General features: G+C 37.7%; 6 protein-coding genes across 6 annotated transcripts; 4 read left to right on the top strand and 2 right to left on the bottom strand.

Moving 5' to 3' along the window:
- Nucleotides 1-20: 20 nt before the first annotated feature.
- On the top strand, nucleotides 21-3,585 carry L201_003465 (uncharacterized protein; the record flags this gene model as incomplete). The annotated part of the gene is made up of 5 exons (XM_066219220.1): nucleotides 21-35; nucleotides 102-464; nucleotides 537-711; nucleotides 1,516-1,678; nucleotides 1,776-3,585. The coding sequence occupies 5 exons, from the start codon at nucleotides 21-23 to the stop codon at nucleotides 3,583-3,585; spliced, it is 2,526 nt and encodes an 841-aa protein (XP_066075317.1).
- A 609-nt stretch (nucleotides 3,586-4,194) lies between these two features.
- On the bottom strand, nucleotides 4,195-7,957 carry L201_003464 (uncharacterized protein; the record flags this gene model as incomplete). Its single annotated transcript, XM_066219219.1, has 8 exons — nucleotides 4,195-5,204; nucleotides 5,267-5,411; nucleotides 5,482-5,630; nucleotides 5,685-5,964; nucleotides 6,023-6,288; nucleotides 6,356-6,478; nucleotides 6,534-7,522; nucleotides 7,608-7,957. The coding sequence occupies 8 exons, from the start codon at nucleotides 7,955-7,957 to the stop codon at nucleotides 4,195-4,197; spliced, it is 3,312 nt and encodes a 1,103-aa protein (XP_066075316.1).
- Nucleotides 7,958-8,444: 487 nt separating this feature from the next.
- Nucleotides 8,445-9,049, top strand: L201_003463 (U6 snRNA-associated Sm-like protein LSm6; the record flags this gene model as incomplete). Its single annotated transcript, XM_066219218.1, has 3 exons — nucleotides 8,445-8,568; nucleotides 8,822-8,935; nucleotides 9,018-9,049. The coding sequence occupies 3 exons, from the start codon at nucleotides 8,445-8,447 to the stop codon at nucleotides 9,047-9,049; spliced, it is 270 nt and encodes an 89-aa protein (XP_066075315.1).
- Nucleotides 9,050-10,060: 1,011 nt separating this feature from the next.
- On the top strand, nucleotides 10,061-14,276 carry L201_003462 (uncharacterized protein; the record flags this gene model as incomplete). Its single annotated transcript, XM_066219217.1, has 6 exons — nucleotides 10,061-10,666; nucleotides 10,876-11,277; nucleotides 11,398-12,231; nucleotides 12,327-13,505; nucleotides 13,591-13,705; nucleotides 13,798-14,276. 6 exons carry the CDS (start codon nucleotides 10,061-10,063, stop codon nucleotides 14,274-14,276), a joined length of 3,615 nt encoding a protein of 1,204 aa, XP_066075314.1.
- An 868-nt stretch (nucleotides 14,277-15,144) lies between these two features.
- On the top strand, nucleotides 15,145-16,633 carry L201_003461 (uncharacterized protein; the record flags this gene model as incomplete). Its single annotated transcript, XM_066219216.1, has 6 exons — nucleotides 15,145-15,284; nucleotides 15,486-15,604; nucleotides 15,780-15,991; nucleotides 16,116-16,225; nucleotides 16,302-16,411; nucleotides 16,554-16,633. 6 exons carry the CDS (start codon nucleotides 15,145-15,147, stop codon nucleotides 16,631-16,633), a joined length of 771 nt encoding a protein of 256 aa, XP_066075313.1.
- Nucleotides 16,634-17,419: 786 nt separating this feature from the next.
- On the bottom strand, nucleotides 17,420-21,308 carry L201_003460 (uncharacterized protein; the record flags this gene model as incomplete). Its single annotated transcript, XM_066219215.1, has 9 exons — nucleotides 17,420-17,440; nucleotides 17,571-18,209; nucleotides 18,326-20,256; nucleotides 20,309-20,387; nucleotides 20,451-20,494; nucleotides 20,587-20,763; nucleotides 20,837-20,858; nucleotides 20,925-21,098; nucleotides 21,270-21,308. 9 exons carry the CDS (start codon nucleotides 21,306-21,308, stop codon nucleotides 17,420-17,422), a joined length of 3,126 nt encoding a protein of 1,041 aa, XP_066075312.1.
- Between the last annotated feature and the right edge of the window lie 133 nt (nucleotides 21,309-21,441).

Below are 21,441 nucleotides of genomic sequence, written 5' to 3'. Positions count from 1 at the left end.
ACCTGCGCAGGGTGGAGAAAATGGCGGAACTCAAGGTTAGTCAAGTTCATCCTTTCTTTATAGGAAGGACAGTTATTCAGAGGCTAATTTGTTCATTGTAGGAATTTGACAAGTTGTTATCATCAACTATTCAAGCACCTCGATTATCTGGAAGTAAAGTTCAGAAATTAGCTTCTCTGGCTTCAGAATTAGTTTCAAATGATCATCATATAGTAACAACATTTTTTAAATTAAATGCTTCTTTACCTCCAGCAAGTCAATCAAGGATATCAAGTTTATATGTATTTGATTCAATTTCTAGAGGATTAAAATCAGATATCAATAAAGGTATAGGTACACAAATAAGTAAAGAAAGAAGCAAAGGTACACAAGCTGGATTATTATTAAAGTTTGAAGGCGTAGTGGATAGTTGGATCGATGGTTTATTAGATGATGGTAAAGGTGGTATTTGGACAGAAGGAAAGGTATGTTGGAGAAAGCGGACGCGTTGGCTATATTAGCTAAACAATTGATGACGAACCGAAATTGATTTGTAGGAAAAAACAAAGAAAATCGTTGATATCTGGACTAAAGCTGGAACATTCCCTCAAAATTGTCTAAGTAGATTATCGAAGAAAATCGCAGATGCGAATCCACAGGCTGGACCTTCAAAAATACCTGCGATATTGAAAGAAGTTGGAAGGTCGGATTCTAACGCTAGTGCTGGTCAAGGTGAATGTTTTTCCTTCCTATATGATCTTTCTTTACCTTTATTTTCCTCGACAAAATTTTCCTCTTTTTTTCTTATGGTAAGGTTATATGCGCATACATCACGCATCTAGATAAACGGGTGATTCACAACATCGCATGTTTAGTGACTCAAGGGGACTATCCTATTTGGAGAAACCCGAGAAACCCTATGGTCATAGACAAGATACTCTACTAACCTATGTAGGAGAGGTGAAGAAGAAATGTACCGCGGTTATATATCCATAAATCAACTTTCACTCCTGTCGATGGCATGCATCATCTTGCGTTATATAAATTAACTAGAAAACTTTAAAGAAAGAATCAGTATCGTTGGCAAGTCTGGTAATCTGTACATTTAGAGAGAAGAACTACGTCTTGTCCTCATCTTCGATTTAAGCCTGAAAGATTGGCTAGAAGGATATAACTTCCACAAATCAGAGCAGGTCATGCCAAGTGATATTCATGACTTGGTGGTATTCCCTCCAACCATGGGACTTTGCGGACAGGTAATGGAGCGCGTCGTATGTCATCATGTGGAGGTTGTCATCTTACCTTAGCCTGATTTACGAAGATAAGGGACAAGACGTAGGATCACTCTCTGAAAGTACAGACTACCAGGCAAGCCCGGATATCATTTCTCTTATCTGGTCTATTCCATTCCGATTTTATTGCTCCTCTAGATTGCTGCATATGTTAAAGAGCATAATACTGAGACTATGATTTTTACCTTTCCATCCCACTTTCCTTCATGAAACATCCGTTCCTTTTCAACCACTCAATGAACAGGTTCAACCACACCTCCATACCCTCCACCTTCTAGTGCGACACCCACCACACAACCAGGTTCATTACCACCTGAAGTAGCGAAATTACTCGGTATCGTTCAGCCGCCACTACAAGCGAGTCCAGCTACAGATAGTACAGATTTACCAAATAACAAAAGTCCAAAGTAAGTACTTATCGACCCTTTCCAACGATACTGTATATATATCTTCAACCCAATAATGATTTGGTGTGGCACTAACCTTCCGTTCATCTTACTTTAGTGGTGTGACTTCAAAGACAATCATACCGAACCTGGACTTAGCAGCAATTTTAGCTAGCGTGAATAAACCTCAATCTGATCAATCTCAAGCACAAATCCAAGTTCCTACCTTACCGAATTTGGCTAATTTGACTTCGATATTACCTCAAAATGTGATTCCTCCTTCAACTTCACATCAAAACCAAGGTTCTCCATTACAATATCAAAATCCTTTCCCTCAAGCTGGACCATCCAATTTGAATGCCAATCTTCCGCTGAATCCTGCAGCAGCAGCTTTAAACAAATTCGCAATTCTTGCTCAAAATGGACCTGCGCCTCCCACTCTACCGCCTTTCCCACCAACAAGTCAAGGTCAAAGTCGACCTGCTCCTCCTTACAATGGTCAGGGTTCTGGGTTCAATGGGAGATCTCCTCAAAGAGGATTTAACGATCTTCCACCACCTCCTGAAGGTTTAAAAGGCGATTTTACACGTAATGTCGGTAATTTCAATCCTCCTCACAATTCACCTTTCCCACCTCAAAATCAAGATGGAAGATCTTTCTCTAGTAATTCAGGCTATCAAGGACCCCCCAATCAAGGACTGGGTAATGGGCATGGAAGACGACAGTCTGGTGATAATGGATGGGGACGAAGAGGTAGTTATGAAAATGATAATTTCGGTTCTCGAGGTTTACCTGGTCCATCAGGAGGACCAGGAGATGGTAATAGAAATAGGAGCGGTAGAAGAAATGGAGGTAGAGATAGAGAAAGATCAAGATCACCTAATCGATATCAAGGAAGATTTGAGAGACAAAGTGATAATGGATGGGGAAGTCGGTCTCAACGAAATAACGTAAATCACGAAGGAGCTTTCAACAACGACAACGATAATAATCACAACATCGGATCAGGAAGAATGGGCGAAGGATCAAGATTCGGTAACGATCAATTTAGCAATAACAATCAGAACAATGGTACCAATTATAATCATAATAATCAATATCCTGCCCGTAGTCTACAACCTCAACTCCCTCCATCCGCACAAGTACAGCCCTATCAAAATGGTTCTACTATACCTTCAAACACGAATAATGGTTTACCACCTATACCAATGAATAGTGGATTACCCCCTAAACCAGTGACAAACCTCGATTCGATGGCATCTCAAGTATCTAAATCACTACCGGTGAATGATGACCATCAAGGTAATAATGTAAATGGTAATAATGGACGTGCCCCACCTCCTGCATGGATGGATGAAAGATCGGACGACACTAAATACATTAACGAGAACAGGTCATCTGATAATCAGAATAATGTGGATACTTCAGGTTTAAAAGCACACGAAGAAGAAGCAGGGGAAGAAGATATGAAATTGGTTGAATCTGATAATGAAAATCAAGGTATTAGTGGTGGTGGTAGTAAGAATCAGAACAAAAATGTAAATCAGATTCAACATCGAAAATACATTGATGAATATAATAACGATTATAACTATAACTATAATAACAATAATAACGATCAGCAATCTCAAAATCAAAATAATAACGAATACAATCAACAACAACAACATCAACAACAACAACATCAACAACAACAATATACTGAAATGATAACATTAGATAAATTTCCAATAAAAGAATTTAATCCAAGTTTACCTGAACATTGGACAAATTTAGCTCAAGCATGGAAAAATAGTTTTGGTAAAGACCCAAATCAATTTGAATTAATGACTTTTTTAGCTGCTCCTAGTATGAGTATGAATGGTGGTGAGAGTGGTGGTGGTGGTGGTGGTGGAATGGGTATGATGATGAATAATGGTGGAGAATAATCAATAATTGGAAAATATTCTATCAATGTCTTCTCTTTGTTTATAGCGATATAGTATAAGAAAATGAATATCATGTAGAGAGTAGGTATCTTAATCATCAAAGTGAATTGAACATCAGAACATTTTCGATCAAACCATCTTTTTGGGTGTGAATACATTTTATTCTTAATTCCTTCATTGAATTATCAGAAAAATAGGTTCATTATTATATGTATATGATGATGTGCAGATTATATGTAAGCTTTGTTAGCCATTACTTTGATGACGATCAGAAGTAGTGCAATATCATTTTTTACATTTTTGACATCTATACAAGAAAACAAAAAAAGACAAAAGTAGCAGAACGATAAAAAGAAGTAGAAAAGACAACTATCTGTAATCGTATAAAAAAGACTTGAATCAACGCCCAATTTCCAAGCAACATAAAAAACCCAAAATTGAATCGTTAAGATTGAACAGTGAAATTGTCGCTCATCTACGTATCATTGTACACAATCTAAAAGATAAAGTTACAATATTATAAGATTACATAGTTTACTTGATACAAATCAAAATTTAAAACAATGAGCAAATCTATTTCCCCGGAATGTGATTTTCGATTGGACCCTCTTAACTCCACAAAGAGAAATCTGCAGGAACATCTAAAGCTGTAAATCCATTAGATCCTAAACCATCTTCATCCATCAAGAAATTAAATAGATCAAATGAACTTTGATCAGAATTTATTGTTTCATTCGATCCATTTAACATCATTGGTAATTGTCTATTATTATTCTCACTTGTTATACCATTATTGTTATTATCATTGTTGTTACCGTTTGAAGGTATACCTGAATTTAATGATTGTGATAATGATATATAAGGTAAATTACTTGATGTAGGTTCCGATGTAGATGTTAATCCTGATTGTTGGTGTGGATTCTGATTAACAGCTGAGTGTGAATTAACACGAGACGATTGTGATGAGGAAGCATTGTTCCCAACGTTATTACTGAAAGACGCATTACTTAATCCCATAGCTAAATTGAAAGAACCTAATAAATTTCCTCTTGGATAAGTATCAAATTTTGATGATAATTCTCTAACATTGTCATTATCATTATCTAGACCACTGGCATTATAGCCATTTCTAAAATCATTCGACTGATTATTACTTGAATTTGAATTTGTCGTATGGAAAGCATTTGGTGGATAACCTTTATTATTATTATCGTTATTGGTTAATTCAGATTCAGAAGAAATTTCACCATAATGACCTGAACCACCAAAATCGACATTACCTTGACGATTTTTATTCTTGTTTTTATTACGACATTTATGATTTGATGTATATTCTGAAGCTTTATTATGTGATGCCATTGGATTTCTAAATAGATTATCTAATAAAGAAAGTTCGTAAGGTAATGCAACGGCCGGCAGAGGTGTCAGGAAAGTTTCATTAGGTAAAGGATCTTCTCTTGATGATGAAATTGGTGCTCCTCTTAATATACCTCCTCTTCCAGGTGAACTTGCTGAAGAATCCATTATAGCTGGTGGATCCAATTTGGACAATTGATCAAAGATCGCCTGTGAAAGTGTTTGCATCGTATCGTGACATTCTTGCGCTGACGGTACTCGAGCTAACAATTCACATTTATTCAGCACCGAGGCGTACGAAAGGAAATATAATTTGAGCACTCACGGGACAAGAATTCCAAAACGCTTAAGCACGAGTCTATGACCATCATAGCATCTTCGATGGTCATTATATCGGATCCTCCACCCATAGAGTAAAGGTTGAAATAAGCATATAAGAAAGAAAGACCAGCCATGAAGGAGAAATGACTCTAAATCATCATATTTGAGAAATTAGCGGTCTATAGCAAACGATAGAAGGTCAAGCATATCCGAACTTACAGTCATCCAAAGCCAACTGATTCGATTATTTAATTGCATTCTTCGATAAATCCTGATTACATAGCTTGAACTGGACAAAACAGTTGATAAGGCACTTCGTTCGGGTCGAGGACATCCAGGCGAAGGTCGGAACAACAGTAATGCGGAGTCTGCGATTAAAGCTTATCAGCTACATGCCCTAAAAAGCAAAAGAAGGAACTTACTATGGAAGGTGATAGCATAACCTTCGGTAGAGACTGTACCTCTAGGTTCAGGAGCTTCGGCCAACCATGTCTTCAATCTGTCATAGCAATCTTGTCTCCAATCTTCACTTGGTAATCTCCCTGTCGATCCATGTACTCCATAAGTATTGAAGAGTATTTCCGATTGCAATTGTCTTATTTTGACAGTATGTAGGAAGACAGCTTTGTATGAACACGTTTCTCCATCTGTAGGTCCGTAATGACCAGGATGAATATCGATATCATGCATTGCCGATGGTAGCTAAAAATGACGTGAGTATGTCTGTTCTGTAATTGCGGTGGGAAGGACCAGAACTTACGGGAACATTGATAAATCCATCGGGGATACTTGGCGGTCTACCTAAACTTTGGGACAACAATCTATCCATCTTATACGTGCACCAGAACAATCTTCTTCTCATGTCCAATTCTAGCGTATCAATTTGATCTACTTGAGTGTTATGCTCATTATGGTAGCCCATATCTACACAAGTTCTAGTCGCCAAACCGACCAAAAACCATATTGATCCCTTGTCAGGGTTAAGCAGAGAATACCATACCAGTAGTAATATAGCTTGCAATCCCACTATATCACAGAAAGAAGCGAAAGGTTAGAAGAAGCTGTTTGACTAAAATAGTAATGAATAGCTTACCATAACTTTGCTCTTCAAAAACCGCATCGATATGCTTCATAGCTTCGGCATGGAATGCTTCCGAGCATGCCCTGAGCTCATCAGGAGGATCAACAAATCGAGAAGAAGCCATCGTACTCAAAGCTACCCGATTCGTCAGCCTATCGCGCCTGAAATAAGTCGGGTAGAGAAAACATACCTAAAACCATCATAACAACAAAGATGTCACTTTCTTCCACATCCACTCCTTCCCTAATCTTCATTAATTGTTTACCTAGAGAAGGGATATGTATGATAGGGCCGGTGACACCGACGAAATCAACATAGGCAGCTACTAACCTTTCAACAGCAGGCTGAGGTGGTAAAGGAGGTATAGCGAATGTTCTTCTTTTTGATTTACCCGTTCGATTCATACTTGAGTTCAAAAGCTGAGCAGGATTTACTACAGGTGATACGGAAGGTTGAGTTTTCGTCGAACCATAATTTTGATTTTGATTTGGAGTAGGTATATTTGCTGATCTTGGTGTTAAAACAATTTCAGGTGAAGTCATATTACCATCATTGATAGTATTATTATTATTTTGATTTAAAGGTGAATCAGTTGAACCACCATGTATACTTGAACCTTTCTCACTACCTGATCCACCACCTGCTGCAACATTCATAGTCGAAATTGAATTCGACGCATGTCCAGTTCTATACGCTGCATCGTGTACCATCCTAGTCAAACTTGTTGATTGTATTCCGACAGTTTGTCCAGTTGCATGATGATGATGATGATTACCACTACCCTGATGGTGATGATGTGATGAATGATTATGCCTTGAAGTAGTGTGATAAGGTGATTTAGGTGAATCAGAAATTATAGGTGTTGAAGGGAACGGATAATCTGAATGTCTTCTTTGATGTCCATATCCCCCGTGTTGATATCCATGTCCATATGACGATAAACTGGGTGATTCTAGAGGACTTTTCATGATTGATGTTGATGATGATGATGATGGACCACCGATACCATCTTCACCCATTAATGCAGGATCAATCGGGAAATCTGATCTAAATGCAGAAACGGCACTTGAAGCATTCGCAGCTATATGTTTATCATTTTGAGCTATTGGATCATTCTGCTGAAATGCTGCTACTTGTGCTCTGAGAGATGCTACTTCTTGTTCCAGTGAGTGCAGATAACTATTTCAATCACATTCAATCAGTACTGTGATTTATATTGATTACACGTCATGCTTGATAAAGAGAAAAGAGTTTTTAGACTGACTTTCTTGATATATTAGTTTTTGAAATAGCATCAAAACCTATACATTCAACTTTTGCTCTTTCACAAGCTGAACAAGCAGGTAATTTACCATCACATTTTTGTTTTCTTGATCTACATCTTGTACATGATGAAATTGCTCTTGCAACTTTATATTGTGATGGTGAATCTTCAGTTTCTATTTTTATATTTGGTTTTGTTTTTGTTGAAGGTGTGTTTTTCTTTGATGATGATGATCCTGATTTAGTTGTTGATGGTAATGCAGGAGCTTGAAACGTTGATGATCTAGGTGATGATATACTGTATGGTGCATAAGCTGAATCAGATGAATGTCGGTCTGTTGGTACTTTCATTTTGAAAATCTGCAGAATACTTTGGTTTGTTACTTTGTTATCTATAAAAATTGTCGAAGAAGATGAGATGATTTACGCGATAAATTTTCGATTTGACACAAAGAGAGTTTTCACTGTATTCAGTCTACTGAATCAGTCTACTTGCTATCGTCAACGTATGCGTATGATGGATGATAGCAGGATTCAAGATGAGTACAAGGATGTTTACGTTTGATTAATAGTAAACATAGCATCTCCGAGTCGTTTTTCATGGGTTTCTCACCTTCAGCTAGCTTACGTTCCGAAATGGTGGAATCGCACTCAACCGGCATGCCTATTCATGCATTGCCTATAATGACTGCTCAATTACAAGCGAGCCTATATCTGAGAGAAGTAACCGGGTGGTACCTGAATCCTCAATGTTGCTTTCTCTGAAATCATCTATATAACTTCTTACAATTCTACAATCTTTATACAAGGCTCATCACAATCAGAACATTTACATACAATGAGTTCTGCATCACCCCAACCTGAAGAAGCTGCAGCTACAGCTGGATCACCATCTGAATTCTTGAAGAATATAGTGGGGAAACAAGTAAAAGTTAGAATAGGTAGTGGTGTTGATTATCATGGTGAGCGTTTCCTTGAACCCACTCGAGCCTGGTTATCTCTACGAAGACTTGTGATAAGCAACAATCCACGTACAAGTGGGAATAACAGAATACATCAGAAGCTGGATATCATATACTGCTCATATGATCTTGGCGCGATCTCACCTTGATTGAAGATAGAATCTCTTGAATAGTGATTGGAAACCCAAGAGGAGATATCTGAATCACATAAAAGATGGTATTCACTGATTTCACATCTACCGCCTGATTCTAGGTCTTCTAACATGCTTGGATGGCTACATGAATGTAGCATTAGAAAACACAGAAGAATGGTCAAATGGTAGAAAAACAGCAGAATATGGTGATTGTTTCCTTCGTGGGAACAATGGTAAGCTCTCTTGCTCTACCGCTGATCTCCTCTCATCTGCCTATTTATGGTTCATTTGCTGATAACCCTTCATGATTTCTAGTCCTTTATATATCCGCTTTAGAAGAATTGTAGTACCGAATACTCCACCCGAAACGTCGATAGTCATTAAGAAGAGAGTGAACATACAGCCGTAAGACCATATATACCCCAATTAACGATTTAGCATGTAATCATCATAGTGCATTTTATGATTTAGAGTGAGGGCTTTGTCCAAACTCGAAATGGTAGAAATGAGTTTCTCATCCATCTCGTACCTAAGAGAGCTCAACATCGAATGCTTTTCCTGCACAGTACTTTGACACCGTACTTTGAGAACAGTTCCTCATCCTCTGAATGGCTACACGAGACAAAGAAAATCGAGATCATTCCAGCTGGATGTACTGTAATCATACCTCTCTACAAGTCTTGCAACTGGTTCATCTTACCTGCTCACATAAGATTATTCATCTGTTTCAGACGGTGAAGAAAGGAAAATACTGACACCTATATTTCTTTCGAGAGCGCTTGTATGCGTAAGCATGATTCATAGGCTCGTTGTGCTGATTGTGTCCAGTGACCACTTGAAGCATGCATATGGTGTGTGTGATATGCTTGGATGACAGTCTTATAACCTCTAATTGAGTATGAAAGTAGGCCAGTTTATTACGAAATACATGTAGAAATCGAAAAACGATGTTGGCGGTCTGTGCCACTTGAGAAGAGATCATCGAGATATTTAAGGTTGTCGTTCCGAGATATCCAGAAATAATTCTGATTTTATGACATCTCTTGTACCTTTCATTTCAACTTTTTAACGACTTCATCAGCTATACGGAGTGCATTTAATCAATCGGAAGCGGTGTGAGGAAGACTGAAGATAGTTAGAATTGATTCACCTTGAAACGTGTATCATAAATGGGGATCAAGAAGTAGTAATCTTTAATTTCTTCCGGTAACTTGAAGGAACAACTTGGAAAAGGTTAGGAATTAGGATCAGGATCATCTACAAAGCAAAGTGCATTGATCACATTCCAAAAAACGCTGAACTCCGTTGAATATATAATATAATTCAACGAATAATAAAATAAGACAGTCTTACGGGAGATGTCAAATCAAGGTACTCCCAATAATAATGGTGGTGGAGGGGGAGGTGGTATTAACATCAATACCAATAATAACAATAATAATAATAATAATCAAAATTCAAATGTAAATATGACAGCAACTCTAGCATCATTATCATCATTTAATTTACAACAATTACAAATAAAATTTCCACAATTATTGACTTCAGATGAAAGACAATTACCTGATAATGAAAGAAATGAATTATTCAGAGGTAAAATGATGAATTTTATGAAGAATACAAATATACCTCAAAGTAACAATAAACAACAACAACAACAACAACAAAACCCACAAGTAGTTCCTCAACAATCACAACAACTACCTAATCCTTCACCCATGATGAATAACAATAATCTTAACCAGCAAAACATGATTAATCCTCAACAAGCGCAACAGCAACAGCAACAAATCCAAATGCAACAACCTCAACCTCAAATGCAACCGGGACAGCAGCAACAGCACCAACAGCAGCACATACAACAACAACAACAACAACAGATGCAACAACCACAGCAGCAAATCCAACAAGCGCAACAGCAAATTCCACAAGGTCAACAACAGATAAATGGTCAAAATCAAGCTGTAAGTGATTATGAACAATACGCTTTCTGTCCTTCCTCAATGGACGCTGTGAACTCCTCCAGATATCTCCCTTATACGTCATTCCCACTCTCCATCAAACATGACTCGATCACCTACCATCTAATTTCCTTCCTCGATTCTTGCCGTCTTTCCATCCGGTCTATGGCGATATCGTATCCTGAGATAAGCTAAATGTAGTTGATTTCCAGGCATACCAAGATCAAATGCGATTACAACAACATGCGCAACAGCAACAACACTTAGCTGCAATGTTAGAGAAGACACAAAGGTTACAGCAACAAGCTGTACAAGCTCAACAACAAGTTCAGCAGCAACAGCAACAGCAACAACCTGTTCCACAATTACAAACACCTCAACAACAACAACAAACTATGCCTCCACCTATATCACATCCAACTCCCGCATCAATAGCTGCAGCTTCACCTCAAAATCATCCACATTCTTCACCACAAATGATTAGACAATCACCCGTTTCAAATCCAAATAGAAATGTAATGGGTATGAATGGTATTAAAACATTGGTGGAAAATTTTCCAAAATTGTTGGAATTGAAAAGAACTGGTAAATTAGGTGCAGAACAGGAAAAATTGGTACGTTCGAATGGCTCGAAGAACTTTGATCCGGTATTTGGCTAATCATACACATCACTTTTACTCCTTTCTTCCTTTGCCTCCTATTAACTTTCCTTGTACCTAAACGTCCAAATCCAGTTCGACGCATTCATAAGTAGTCCTGAAGGAAGAAACCATTTACAGCAATATCAAGCTCATCATGCTAGATCGTTAGTAGAGAGTGGATTAGCTAACCCCGTTGGTCTACCTCATGGTGCTCAACAACCTCAGCAGACACCCATGATGAACGGCGGTATGCAACTCCCACTTGCTACTCAACAACAAATGGCTGCTTTACAACAACAGCAACAACAACAAAATGCTCATACGGCTTTACAAGCTCAATTACAACAACAGTTTCCCAATGGTGTCGTACCGGGACTGAATCAACAACAACAATTAATGGGCAACCAGCAACAGCAGCAGCAGCAACAACAGCAGCAACAACAAATGCAAAGTCCTCAATTAAGTCAACAGCAGATGCATCAGATTCAATTACAAAGATTAGCCGCTGCTCAAGCACAAGCACAAGCACAAGCTCAAGCCCAATTACAAGCTCAAGGTAGAACACCTACTATGCAAAATCAAGCTCAATTACCTAATAACGTTAATATGAATTCAGCTCAAGCTCAAGCTTTAGCAAGAGCTCAAGTTCAATCACAAATGTTACAACAAGCGCAACAAGGTCAGATGTCTAATGAGCAGTTTCAGAACTTACAACAACAACAACAACAACAACAACCGCAGCAAGCTAATTTCGGTTCACCAAGAGCTAATGCAAATACACCTCAACCAAACGCTATGGCACAACTCCAAATGGGTATACAAATGGCTACGAGCAAGATGCCCGTTGATAAACAAGCAAATATCAGGAATGTGTTATTAAGACTTGCTCAGATGAATGATCAACAAAGGGAAATGACATTTAGCAATGTAAGTGATTCTCGCTTATTCCTCTTAGAACATGTATCTTCATCTTCTTTCGCATTTGTTGGAATAGTTCTGGCTGACCACCGATATCAATTCAGAATTCTCCATATCGTCAATTGTGGAATCAGGTCGTCGGCTACTCTCAAGCTGCCTCAGCACAACAACAAGCTACACAACCAACTCAAGCTCAAATTGCACAAGCACAAGCTCTTCAATCTGCACAGGTTCAAATGCAAGGACAAGGCCAAGGTATAACTCAACCTCCTCCAGGAGTATCATCAAGTCCTCATATGAGTGCACAACAACCTGGTCCAAGTACACCTAATATGCAACCCCGACCTGATCCCAGTACACCAAATTTCCAAGCTCAACAAACCAATGTCCCTAATCTTCATATTCCAGCGAACAAGCAACGTAATCTAGCTCAAGCGCAAAATCAAGGTCAGACACCCGGTCAAGCTACTTCTTCACCCCAATTGAGACCGCCTATGCCCGTTCCTCAATCATCACAAATGCAACAGCTTAATGCTCAACAAGCTCAAGCTGCTCAAGCACAAGCGGGATTGATACAACGAATGATCAATTCAGGTATACCTGTTGCTCAAGCTGTACAAAATGTGGCACAAGCTAGACAACAACAGCAACAACACCAACAGCAAATGGTTATGGCTAATAATGGAGGCCAGCAACCACCTGGTATGGTAAATGGAGTACCTTATCCACAAGGTCAAGGTCAAATACCAAACAACGCCAATAACGGATCGAATATAACACCGGGAATGTTAATTGCGCAAATTGATCAAAATGTCAGACCAGGAATGAGAATTAGTGGTGGTTCAGTAGGTGGTGGAGGTGATTCAATTAGACAATCAAGTGATTTACAAATACCACAATTAGATAAATCATTATCATTGTTATCAAAAGCAAAATTCGAACCTACACCAGAAAGTGATGCTGCTTTGAAAGAAAATATACTAAATAAATTCCAACCTATAATTAAAGCGTCTGGAAGAGGTACCATGGGTATAAATAGAGTTTTAGGTGAAGTTACTTTAGAACAAATGCCAAATAACTTGAAATTGGTTTTAGATGAAACCCTTCTCGATGAGACCAATTCCAAAGCGGATAAAGATGATTTGGATTTGATAACAACGGTTGCCACGTCAACGGAAGGAAATCAAACCATGATAGGTCTACAAACTTCTAAAAAAAGAAAAATTCAAGATTTAGCTAAAGGTATAGATAAAGCTTTAATAGTTGATAACGATGTTGAAACTGTAAGTTTGGCCCTTCTCTTACCTTACAACATTATCGTATATTATGGCACCAGATTTCAAGAGCTGATCATTGGCTTCCTAACAGCTTATGCTTGAACTTGCCAATGAACATAATGATTTACTTTCACAAGTTAGTTGCAGTTTAGCTAAACATCGTAAGAGTGATACAATTGATCGTAAAGATATACAATTAGCATATGGTGAGTTTGATTAGACTAATGTATGCTGTCTTGAAAAGCATTGAAGCGCTGACTAATGTGATGCGTTCTTCTCTTAATTTCGCCTATTGCAGAAACTATATTTGGTAGAGGTATACCTGGATTTTCGTCAGATTTAATTAGATTAGATCAAGCCAGATCATCAAGAGTTAGGCCTATAAATCCTCAAAGATCAATAAAATTAAAGTTAGTCAACGAAGCGAAATCGAATTGGAGAAAAGAGAAAGAAAAGAAAGATGAAGAAGCGCAGATACAAGCAGAAGCAGAAGAAAGTGGCGAAATTCAAGGAAAGACAAATACCGTGTTTAATCAACAAAACAAAGAAGAAAAGGCAAACGATGACAATCCAAACCCAACTGTCAATCCGATAACAAACGGAAACAGTACAAGAGAAGGCGGTATATCCTTGCCACCATCAAATATGATTTCAGGTGGTATAGGACCTCACAGTATGAATAATGGTTTGGTGAATGGCAATAATAACAATGGTGCTATTAAAACAGGCGGTATAGGTGCTGCAGGTTTAGGTGAAGGTGTACCTGTAGTTGTCTAACTGGTATTACAATTCCGCATAGATAAAGTCTTTGTAACTTTGTAGGAAGTGTAATTTGTTGTATGGTATAAATTCTTCGCGTAACGTCATGTAAGAAATATAATCTGGTTAAGAGCATGTCGCCATTTGTCCGTCAGCAGCGAACGCAAATCGTATGTACCGGAAGATTAGTTGTAGATAATCCCAATGAATCAAAGACATATACGATACATTTTGGTCCGCTGTTATATACTTGAGATCGAACTTTTGGAAACTACCGATACCGGGATGATCTACCTACCGTTTAACGTTTTTGCTGCCGTGTTATCGTAAGAAAATAAAGAAGAGGTTACTTGGGTAAAGTTCAATTAAATGAAATCGAAGATTGCAAGTGAACCGAATAATAAGGCACGTTGATCCAAGAATAATCAAGTCGTAATCCTTTATTGCTGATGAAGGGATTTGAATGATTTTTAAGGGTTCGGATAGATTAAATCCTTGACTTTTTAGGGAAAGTTTCAACGTGTTTTCTTGCACTCTTGGCCTTTTTCCTAATGTGCTCTACCTTACAGCTTGGTGCTTCAAGTTTTTTTTACCTGTGCATACAATTGTTGAAATGAGCATAGCAATCTGAAACTCATACCTACTTACAATCAATCAATACATCAGAATCTCCATATCTTCTCTCTCATTCAACTCAAACAGCTACTATATACACACGAGGTATACATTCACTAGTTCAACTCACTATCTTTTCAGAAAATCTTATTCTTATATTCAACGTGTCAGACACCTATAGTTAACGCGACTTTATCATATATATTCACAAGGATATCAATACTACCATTGTCATACTTACAAGAAAAAGAAACAGTATCAATCATTCAAAATGAGAGGTGAACATTGTATTGCAGGTGCAACAGTTTTATCAGCTATAGCTATTATCTTACTTGTTTTCGCACATATCGGTCAAATCGGTTCAGGTGCTTTAGTAAACAGTATCCATATGATGGAAGTTAATGTTGCTTCGTGAGTATTAATCTTCCATCAATTGCGGATGAGGCAGGACGTCAAGATTTTTTGGCAAGGAAAGGGAGAAGTGTTCCCAGTTACCTGGAAAACCTGCTTCAACTTTTATATATGTTATATTGAGGGAGATTCTCTATTGAGACTATCTTCCTTGCCACAGATAGTTCAGTACTAATATATATACATATTTGTCCCATTCAGCCTCGGAAATGGTTACCAAGGTGCTAAAAATGAGTCAGCAGGTGGATTATATGATTCTAAAAATGATAAGTTAGGTGGTGGAAAAGGTTTGAGACAATATTACAGATATGGTCTTTATAGTGAGTACATCTTAAACAAGACAATCATTTCTCTTCCCAAAAGAAAATCAAAAAAAGATAACAGTCAAAGGTCATATGGATTAAAATTGGGTGATAAGACGATGGAGTGGTTAATTGTGACTTGTTCGTACAGTTTTACTGATATCATCTCTCTAACTTTACTTCATTCATTTAGATGCATGCGCATACCAAAAAGATGGTTCAGGTATTTGTAATTCATCAACATTCGCTTTCCCTGCAGAACCATTTGGAAATTTGTTAGCAGATACCCCATCAAAATTCGAATCAAAATTAAAGGATTTAATCGTTAATGTAAAACCTACACCAACTTTAAAAGATGATGGCTATAATCATGCTATGACAAGAGGTGGAAGTGCTTTAATCTTCGTAAGTTCAGGTCTAGAATCTGATCATTCCTGTTTTTTTTTTCTTCTGTGCAAATATCTCTTTCTACTAACAAAGACTCAAATTGAATTTTGAAGCTGATTAAATTTTATTCGTGATGAAATAGTGTGGATCAGTTTTAGCTGCCGCTGCTTTAATATTCGGTATTGTAAAACTTAGAATATCATTCTTAATAGCTGCTATATGTTCAGGATTAGGTGCTTTCTTGATTATGATGTGAGTTTAAAAGAATATCAATGTAAACAAAATGATAAAAGAATATCAATTTCTGACTATATCAAAACTCGAATAGAGGTGCGGCATTATGGACAGCAGTAATTGCTAAAGACAATTCAGTAAATATCGTTAAAGTTCAAAGTAAAGCTTCTTTAGGTATTATAGTTTCTGCCGGACCATCACTCTGTAAGTTTTTAGATCCTCTGGTTTAATTTCTCGTTTTCCTCAAACACTACATCACTTCATCATCGAACAACTTCAGCGGAAAAAAGAGAAAAAGGATATTAAAGCTAATTGTTTTATAATCTTGATTCAATCATATAAATAGACTTGACTTGGGTAGCATTCGCTTTAATCACTTTATCATGTGCACCATATGTTATCGCTTGTTGTACTTATAGAAAATAAGGGAAACAAACACTGGAAAAAGCCAATTCATCTGTTGTAGATAAATATGGAGTATTTCCAGATTAATTTCCTGGTCCTTTCTCTTGGAAAAATGATATTTAGCTATACATTCTCATTTATCCCATACATTATACACTTTCTTTGCTTATTAAATCATCCTAACTAGGAAACAAGGGAAAAGGAGGAACACCACCCACCACCTTAAATTGTTTATATATTCTGTGAATATAACATTTTTCTAGACTTTTTCCCTTATACCTTTTTCTTTATTCATCCTCATTCCGGACTTTTCTTGTGTGTATTATTCATTGCTTTTCTTCGTGTTCCTTCCAACTCCTTGCCTTTTTTCGCTACGTAGAACACCTAAAAACTTCTTTACCATATACGATATGATGCAAATAAAACCCTTTTGAAACGAAAACAACTACAGCTTGCTATATGCTTGTTAAGCTGCAGTATGATTGGTGACAACGTATACCATTTACTCTATATGTCAGTTCCAAAGAGGATCATGATGCATATTAATTATAAATATACAACAGGACAGCTAATCACCTTTCAGATGACATACTGACTGATAGATGAGAACAGTCATTGGTTCAATAATACACACAATGGTTCGAGTTGGTTATTTACAATATGTCTTTGGATAAATCTTGCTTGTGCATCTTTCTAAATATTTCTCATTCAAGCTGACAAAAGAAGCTGAATCGTACTCTTGAGAAAAGTCACGATAAGCGTTTATCTTGAATCTGGTGATCCTAACAAAGGTAATCGGAACCATTTCTAGCGTTTTTCCCTCGGCCACTGCATAGTTGATTGTTTCGACAGGTCGTCAGCTTACTTGGGCCAGTTTATTGGATAATGCGCACCATGAGACATTTATCGAAGAATTATAGGTAAAACACAAAAATTTTGATGCATTAGGTGAACTTACATTCTTGTAAACCTCATACAAGGCGAATTGAATATTTCTCGTTGCAGAACTACTATTACCAGCTTGGATCCGTTCTTCACATTGTCTAATTTTCAATTTCAGTGCTTTCCTTCCTCCTTTCTGTTCAACACAATTACGTATCGGTAAAATGCATGAAGGATTTTCGCAAAATGCACAGATTGACTTTGGCTGAGGTTCCGCTGTAGAAATTAGATCGGGTGCGGATCGAGTTTGAAGATGATCTCTAGGATGAAGAGGCTGAGGATGTAGAAGTCTAGGGGATTGAATACGCGGTTCAGTATGAGTTGGCACTCTCGATGTAGAAGCTGGTGCAAGACGAGGAGAAGGAGGTGCAGAGTCGACGATCTCGATAATTTCTCTCTCTTCATCGATGTTTTTGCTATTTGAGATAGATCCACCTGCATTTGGTGTTGGCCGTAAATGACCAGACCCATTTCTTCTAGGAGTACTTGAATTCCCGTTCGTACTTTGGCTTAGGTTTATTGAATTGGTAGGGGTTATACCATTATTCAATGTAATGACTGGAGAATGGGAATTGGACGAAGAAGGTATATCAGGTATTTTTCCAGCTTTAATCAACCAGGATTGAGTTTTCTCGATGTTTTTCAATGCGAAAATCTGGACATGGAAAGTCAGTTCAAGTTGTCCATCGCGTTGAGGATTACAATGCGGTTGCTAAAAAGCTCATGTGGCGGATGCAAAGTTAGGGACAGAGAGGGAGGGTATGAACTCACCTTTTCAGATTCAGGTTCATCACTTGCTAAAATAGCTTTTTTGATCGTATTGATATCTTCTGTGCTTGTCAAGTTGTTGCAATTTTTCAACTCATGTCCTGTTGATGAGCAAAACGGGCATGTTGGTGGTTGATCATTCATTAAGCTATCAAATAGGTCCTCTGATGATTTGGTAGGTTGTATTGACCTAAACGAAGATGTGGATGGATCGTGTCCATTGGTCTGCTGTTGTTGTCGATTTAGATCACCAACATTTCTGTTGATATCATCTTGAAGGGTGTTGATGGTGCTTGACTTTTCGCTACTCTTCTTTTGAGGACTTTGACTCCTCCTACGTATTCTAGGTGCAGGTATAGAGGGGTTGGAAATAGTATTAGGTTTAGATTGGGATAGAGGAACAGAGACCGTTGATGGTATAGGAGGTGGTTTTAGATCATCATTATCATCATTTGGTATGAAGAACTCAGCATTTGATTTGAAAAAAGGTATGAGTGTATTGATAGTTTCAGGTAAGGAAAAATATTTAGGTTGTCCTAGTCTTTTTAGATTCTGATCAACTTCTTCAGCTAGTATCTTATATCTATCCAACCTTTGTTCGTAAGGTAATTCAGGTAAAATGATGAATGACCATCTACGTCTATTCTTTTCATTTTCGAATTGTTCCAATATATAGTATAATAATTTCAATATATCTCTAGATTTAGCTAAGACTGCTTCTTCAGGCATTTCCCTGCCATTACGTTGACGGTGATGTTGCTGTTGCTGTTGTTGACGATGTTGTTTATTATTCGAAGTTGGGAATACTGATAACGATTGAGACTGAGGAACACCATTTGTAAACGTATCTAGACTCGAGGTCGAGTTTGGATTGGTGCTGCGTTGATGATCAACGTTTGACCTTGTGTAGTCATTCGGTATCTGCGATGGCCCAGCTGCGATCGTAGAAGGTCCAGCAACCGGTATTAAAGGGCCTTGCGATATTGGGTTATTGAGGTTGTTTTGCGGTGTTGATGAAAAGGCTAGAGATAAAGGATGATTGCTTGGACCAGGTATTGACAGTATGTTAATATAAGGTGCGAGTGGTGGAGGTTGATGTTGCAACTGAGGATCTGATACTCTAATGTTATTTTTCGGTCGTTTAGGTTGAGGTATTCCAGGTATACCTACACCTAAATTTCTCAGCTCTTCTGGAATATTTACATCGCTTGTTTCGTTTTCATGTTCGTCTTCATCCGTATGATCATTATGTTCAGGTTGAAGTGTATCATTATATTCAGATTCCGATGAATCTGAATTTTTCAAAATCGATTTACGTTTACCTTTATATTTCTTTTTCTTCTTCTTGTCAGGAGAATCATTCACATCATTCTCATCTGATCCAGAAAAATACCATTGTTCTATCGTATTATCATTAGCTGTTGTAGAGGCGTTCGCAATTGTGGCAGCTTTACGTTTATGTTTCGTTGTAGTATTCATCATCTTTTGTAATTTTTCTTGTTTTTCTTTTTCCATCTGATCAATGATAGATTCCCAATTAACTGCTCTTCTATCTTCATCATCAACCTCATTCTCTTCCTCAGCTATATTAAGCAATTGATTTTGATCTGCTTCCCATATTTTAGCAAATCCAAATTGCTGATTAGTTTTATTCTGATTTGGATCTAACGTTCCTTCCTCAATCGCCTTGTTCCTCTCATCCAACCTTCTAGCCTCTTCTGCTGCATCAGCTTCTACCTTATCAATAAGTTCATCTACATTCTTGGAGTTGTAAACGATATCAGCAGCGTTGATCACTCCATCGTTGGAGTAAACAGCTTCTGCGCCGCGTAAAAGAAGATCGTCTACATCGCCTTCTTCAGATTCTTTACCCATCTGCTGTACGACCAAGTGATCAAGCACCATCTTCTTTTTGCCCTTATTAATGATGTTCTCTGAGATGGACTCCACGTCAGCTGACGACTATTAAAATGATAGCTGACTTACCTTCGACAGACCCCTTTACCATCAACTTGAAGACCAGTACTTTATGTTTCTGACCATATCTATGACTTCTTGCAATTGCCTGATCAATGATCAAGAAGCGTTAGCTATGTCATGTCTTCGATGCCTTTATTGGTAAACTGACCTGCAAATCTTGATGAGGGTTAAAATCCGGGTCATACAGTATGACTATCGTGTTCTCTCGTCAGCATGATGATTCACTTGATCTGAACGTTACAGAGCAGCTCCAGGGGCAGCAAAGGAGACGTGAAGAAACATACCAGTATCAGCACTTGCTAAATTGATACCCACACCACCAGCTCTAGTAGTTAAGAGGAAAACATCATAATCTGAATTTGGTGCATTGAATAAATCCATAGATTTCTGTCTTTGAGCTTGTTGAACATCACCATCTAATCGTAGGAATTTAACATTCTCTCCGTAAAGGAAATCTTCAACTATTATAGCAAATCGCTGGATAGTCAGCTTCTCTTCTCTCAGAATCTGGAGACAATTGGTAAGCTGACTTACTTCTATCTAAAGCTATCTTAAACTAAATTGCAGCAAATTGGTTAGCTATGTTATCTGCTTTCGGAGGAAAGGTAAAACAAAAGCTTACCTGGCTAAATAATAATACTCTATGTCCTCTTTCTTTCAACTTAGGAAGTAACAACTTAAGAAATCTTAATTTCCCACTTGCTTCTATCAATTGCTTATGTTGTTCTTCTTCAGGTATATCATATAACTCTAATTCAGGTTGTGATAAATAAGGATGTTGACATATTTTTCGTAACTACAAACAACAACAATTTATCTATGATCAGTAACATCTTCATTGTTTCCATTGGGGTTATCTTTGAAGCTTAATAGATTGATTTCTAGGCGGCTTTGACTCTAATTTTTTCTGATGAGGAAGATAACAGATGATAATCTGCCAAAACTGTAAAAGTCAAAAATGACTCACCTCCATAAGGATATGACGAATTGTCTTTACAGGTGTCATCTTGCCTTCTAGCCTCTTTGAGGCTCAGTGTTCAGGGCCAGAGGCAAGATCAGGCTTTTAGTGTTGTCAGAAGATAGTATAGAAGGAAGGAAATAAAAAGATGTCAAGTTTCGTTAAAAATGATGTTCTCAGC

The sequence above is a fragment of the Kwoniella dendrophila genome, chromosome 4, assembly GCF_036810415.1.
Source record: "Kwoniella dendrophila CBS 6074 chromosome 4, complete sequence".
In the NCBI taxonomy this organism is placed as follows: Eukaryota; Fungi; Basidiomycota; class Tremellomycetes; order Tremellales; family Cryptococcaceae; genus Kwoniella; species Kwoniella dendrophila.
This window is presented reverse-complemented; position numbering and strand designations above follow the sequence as displayed.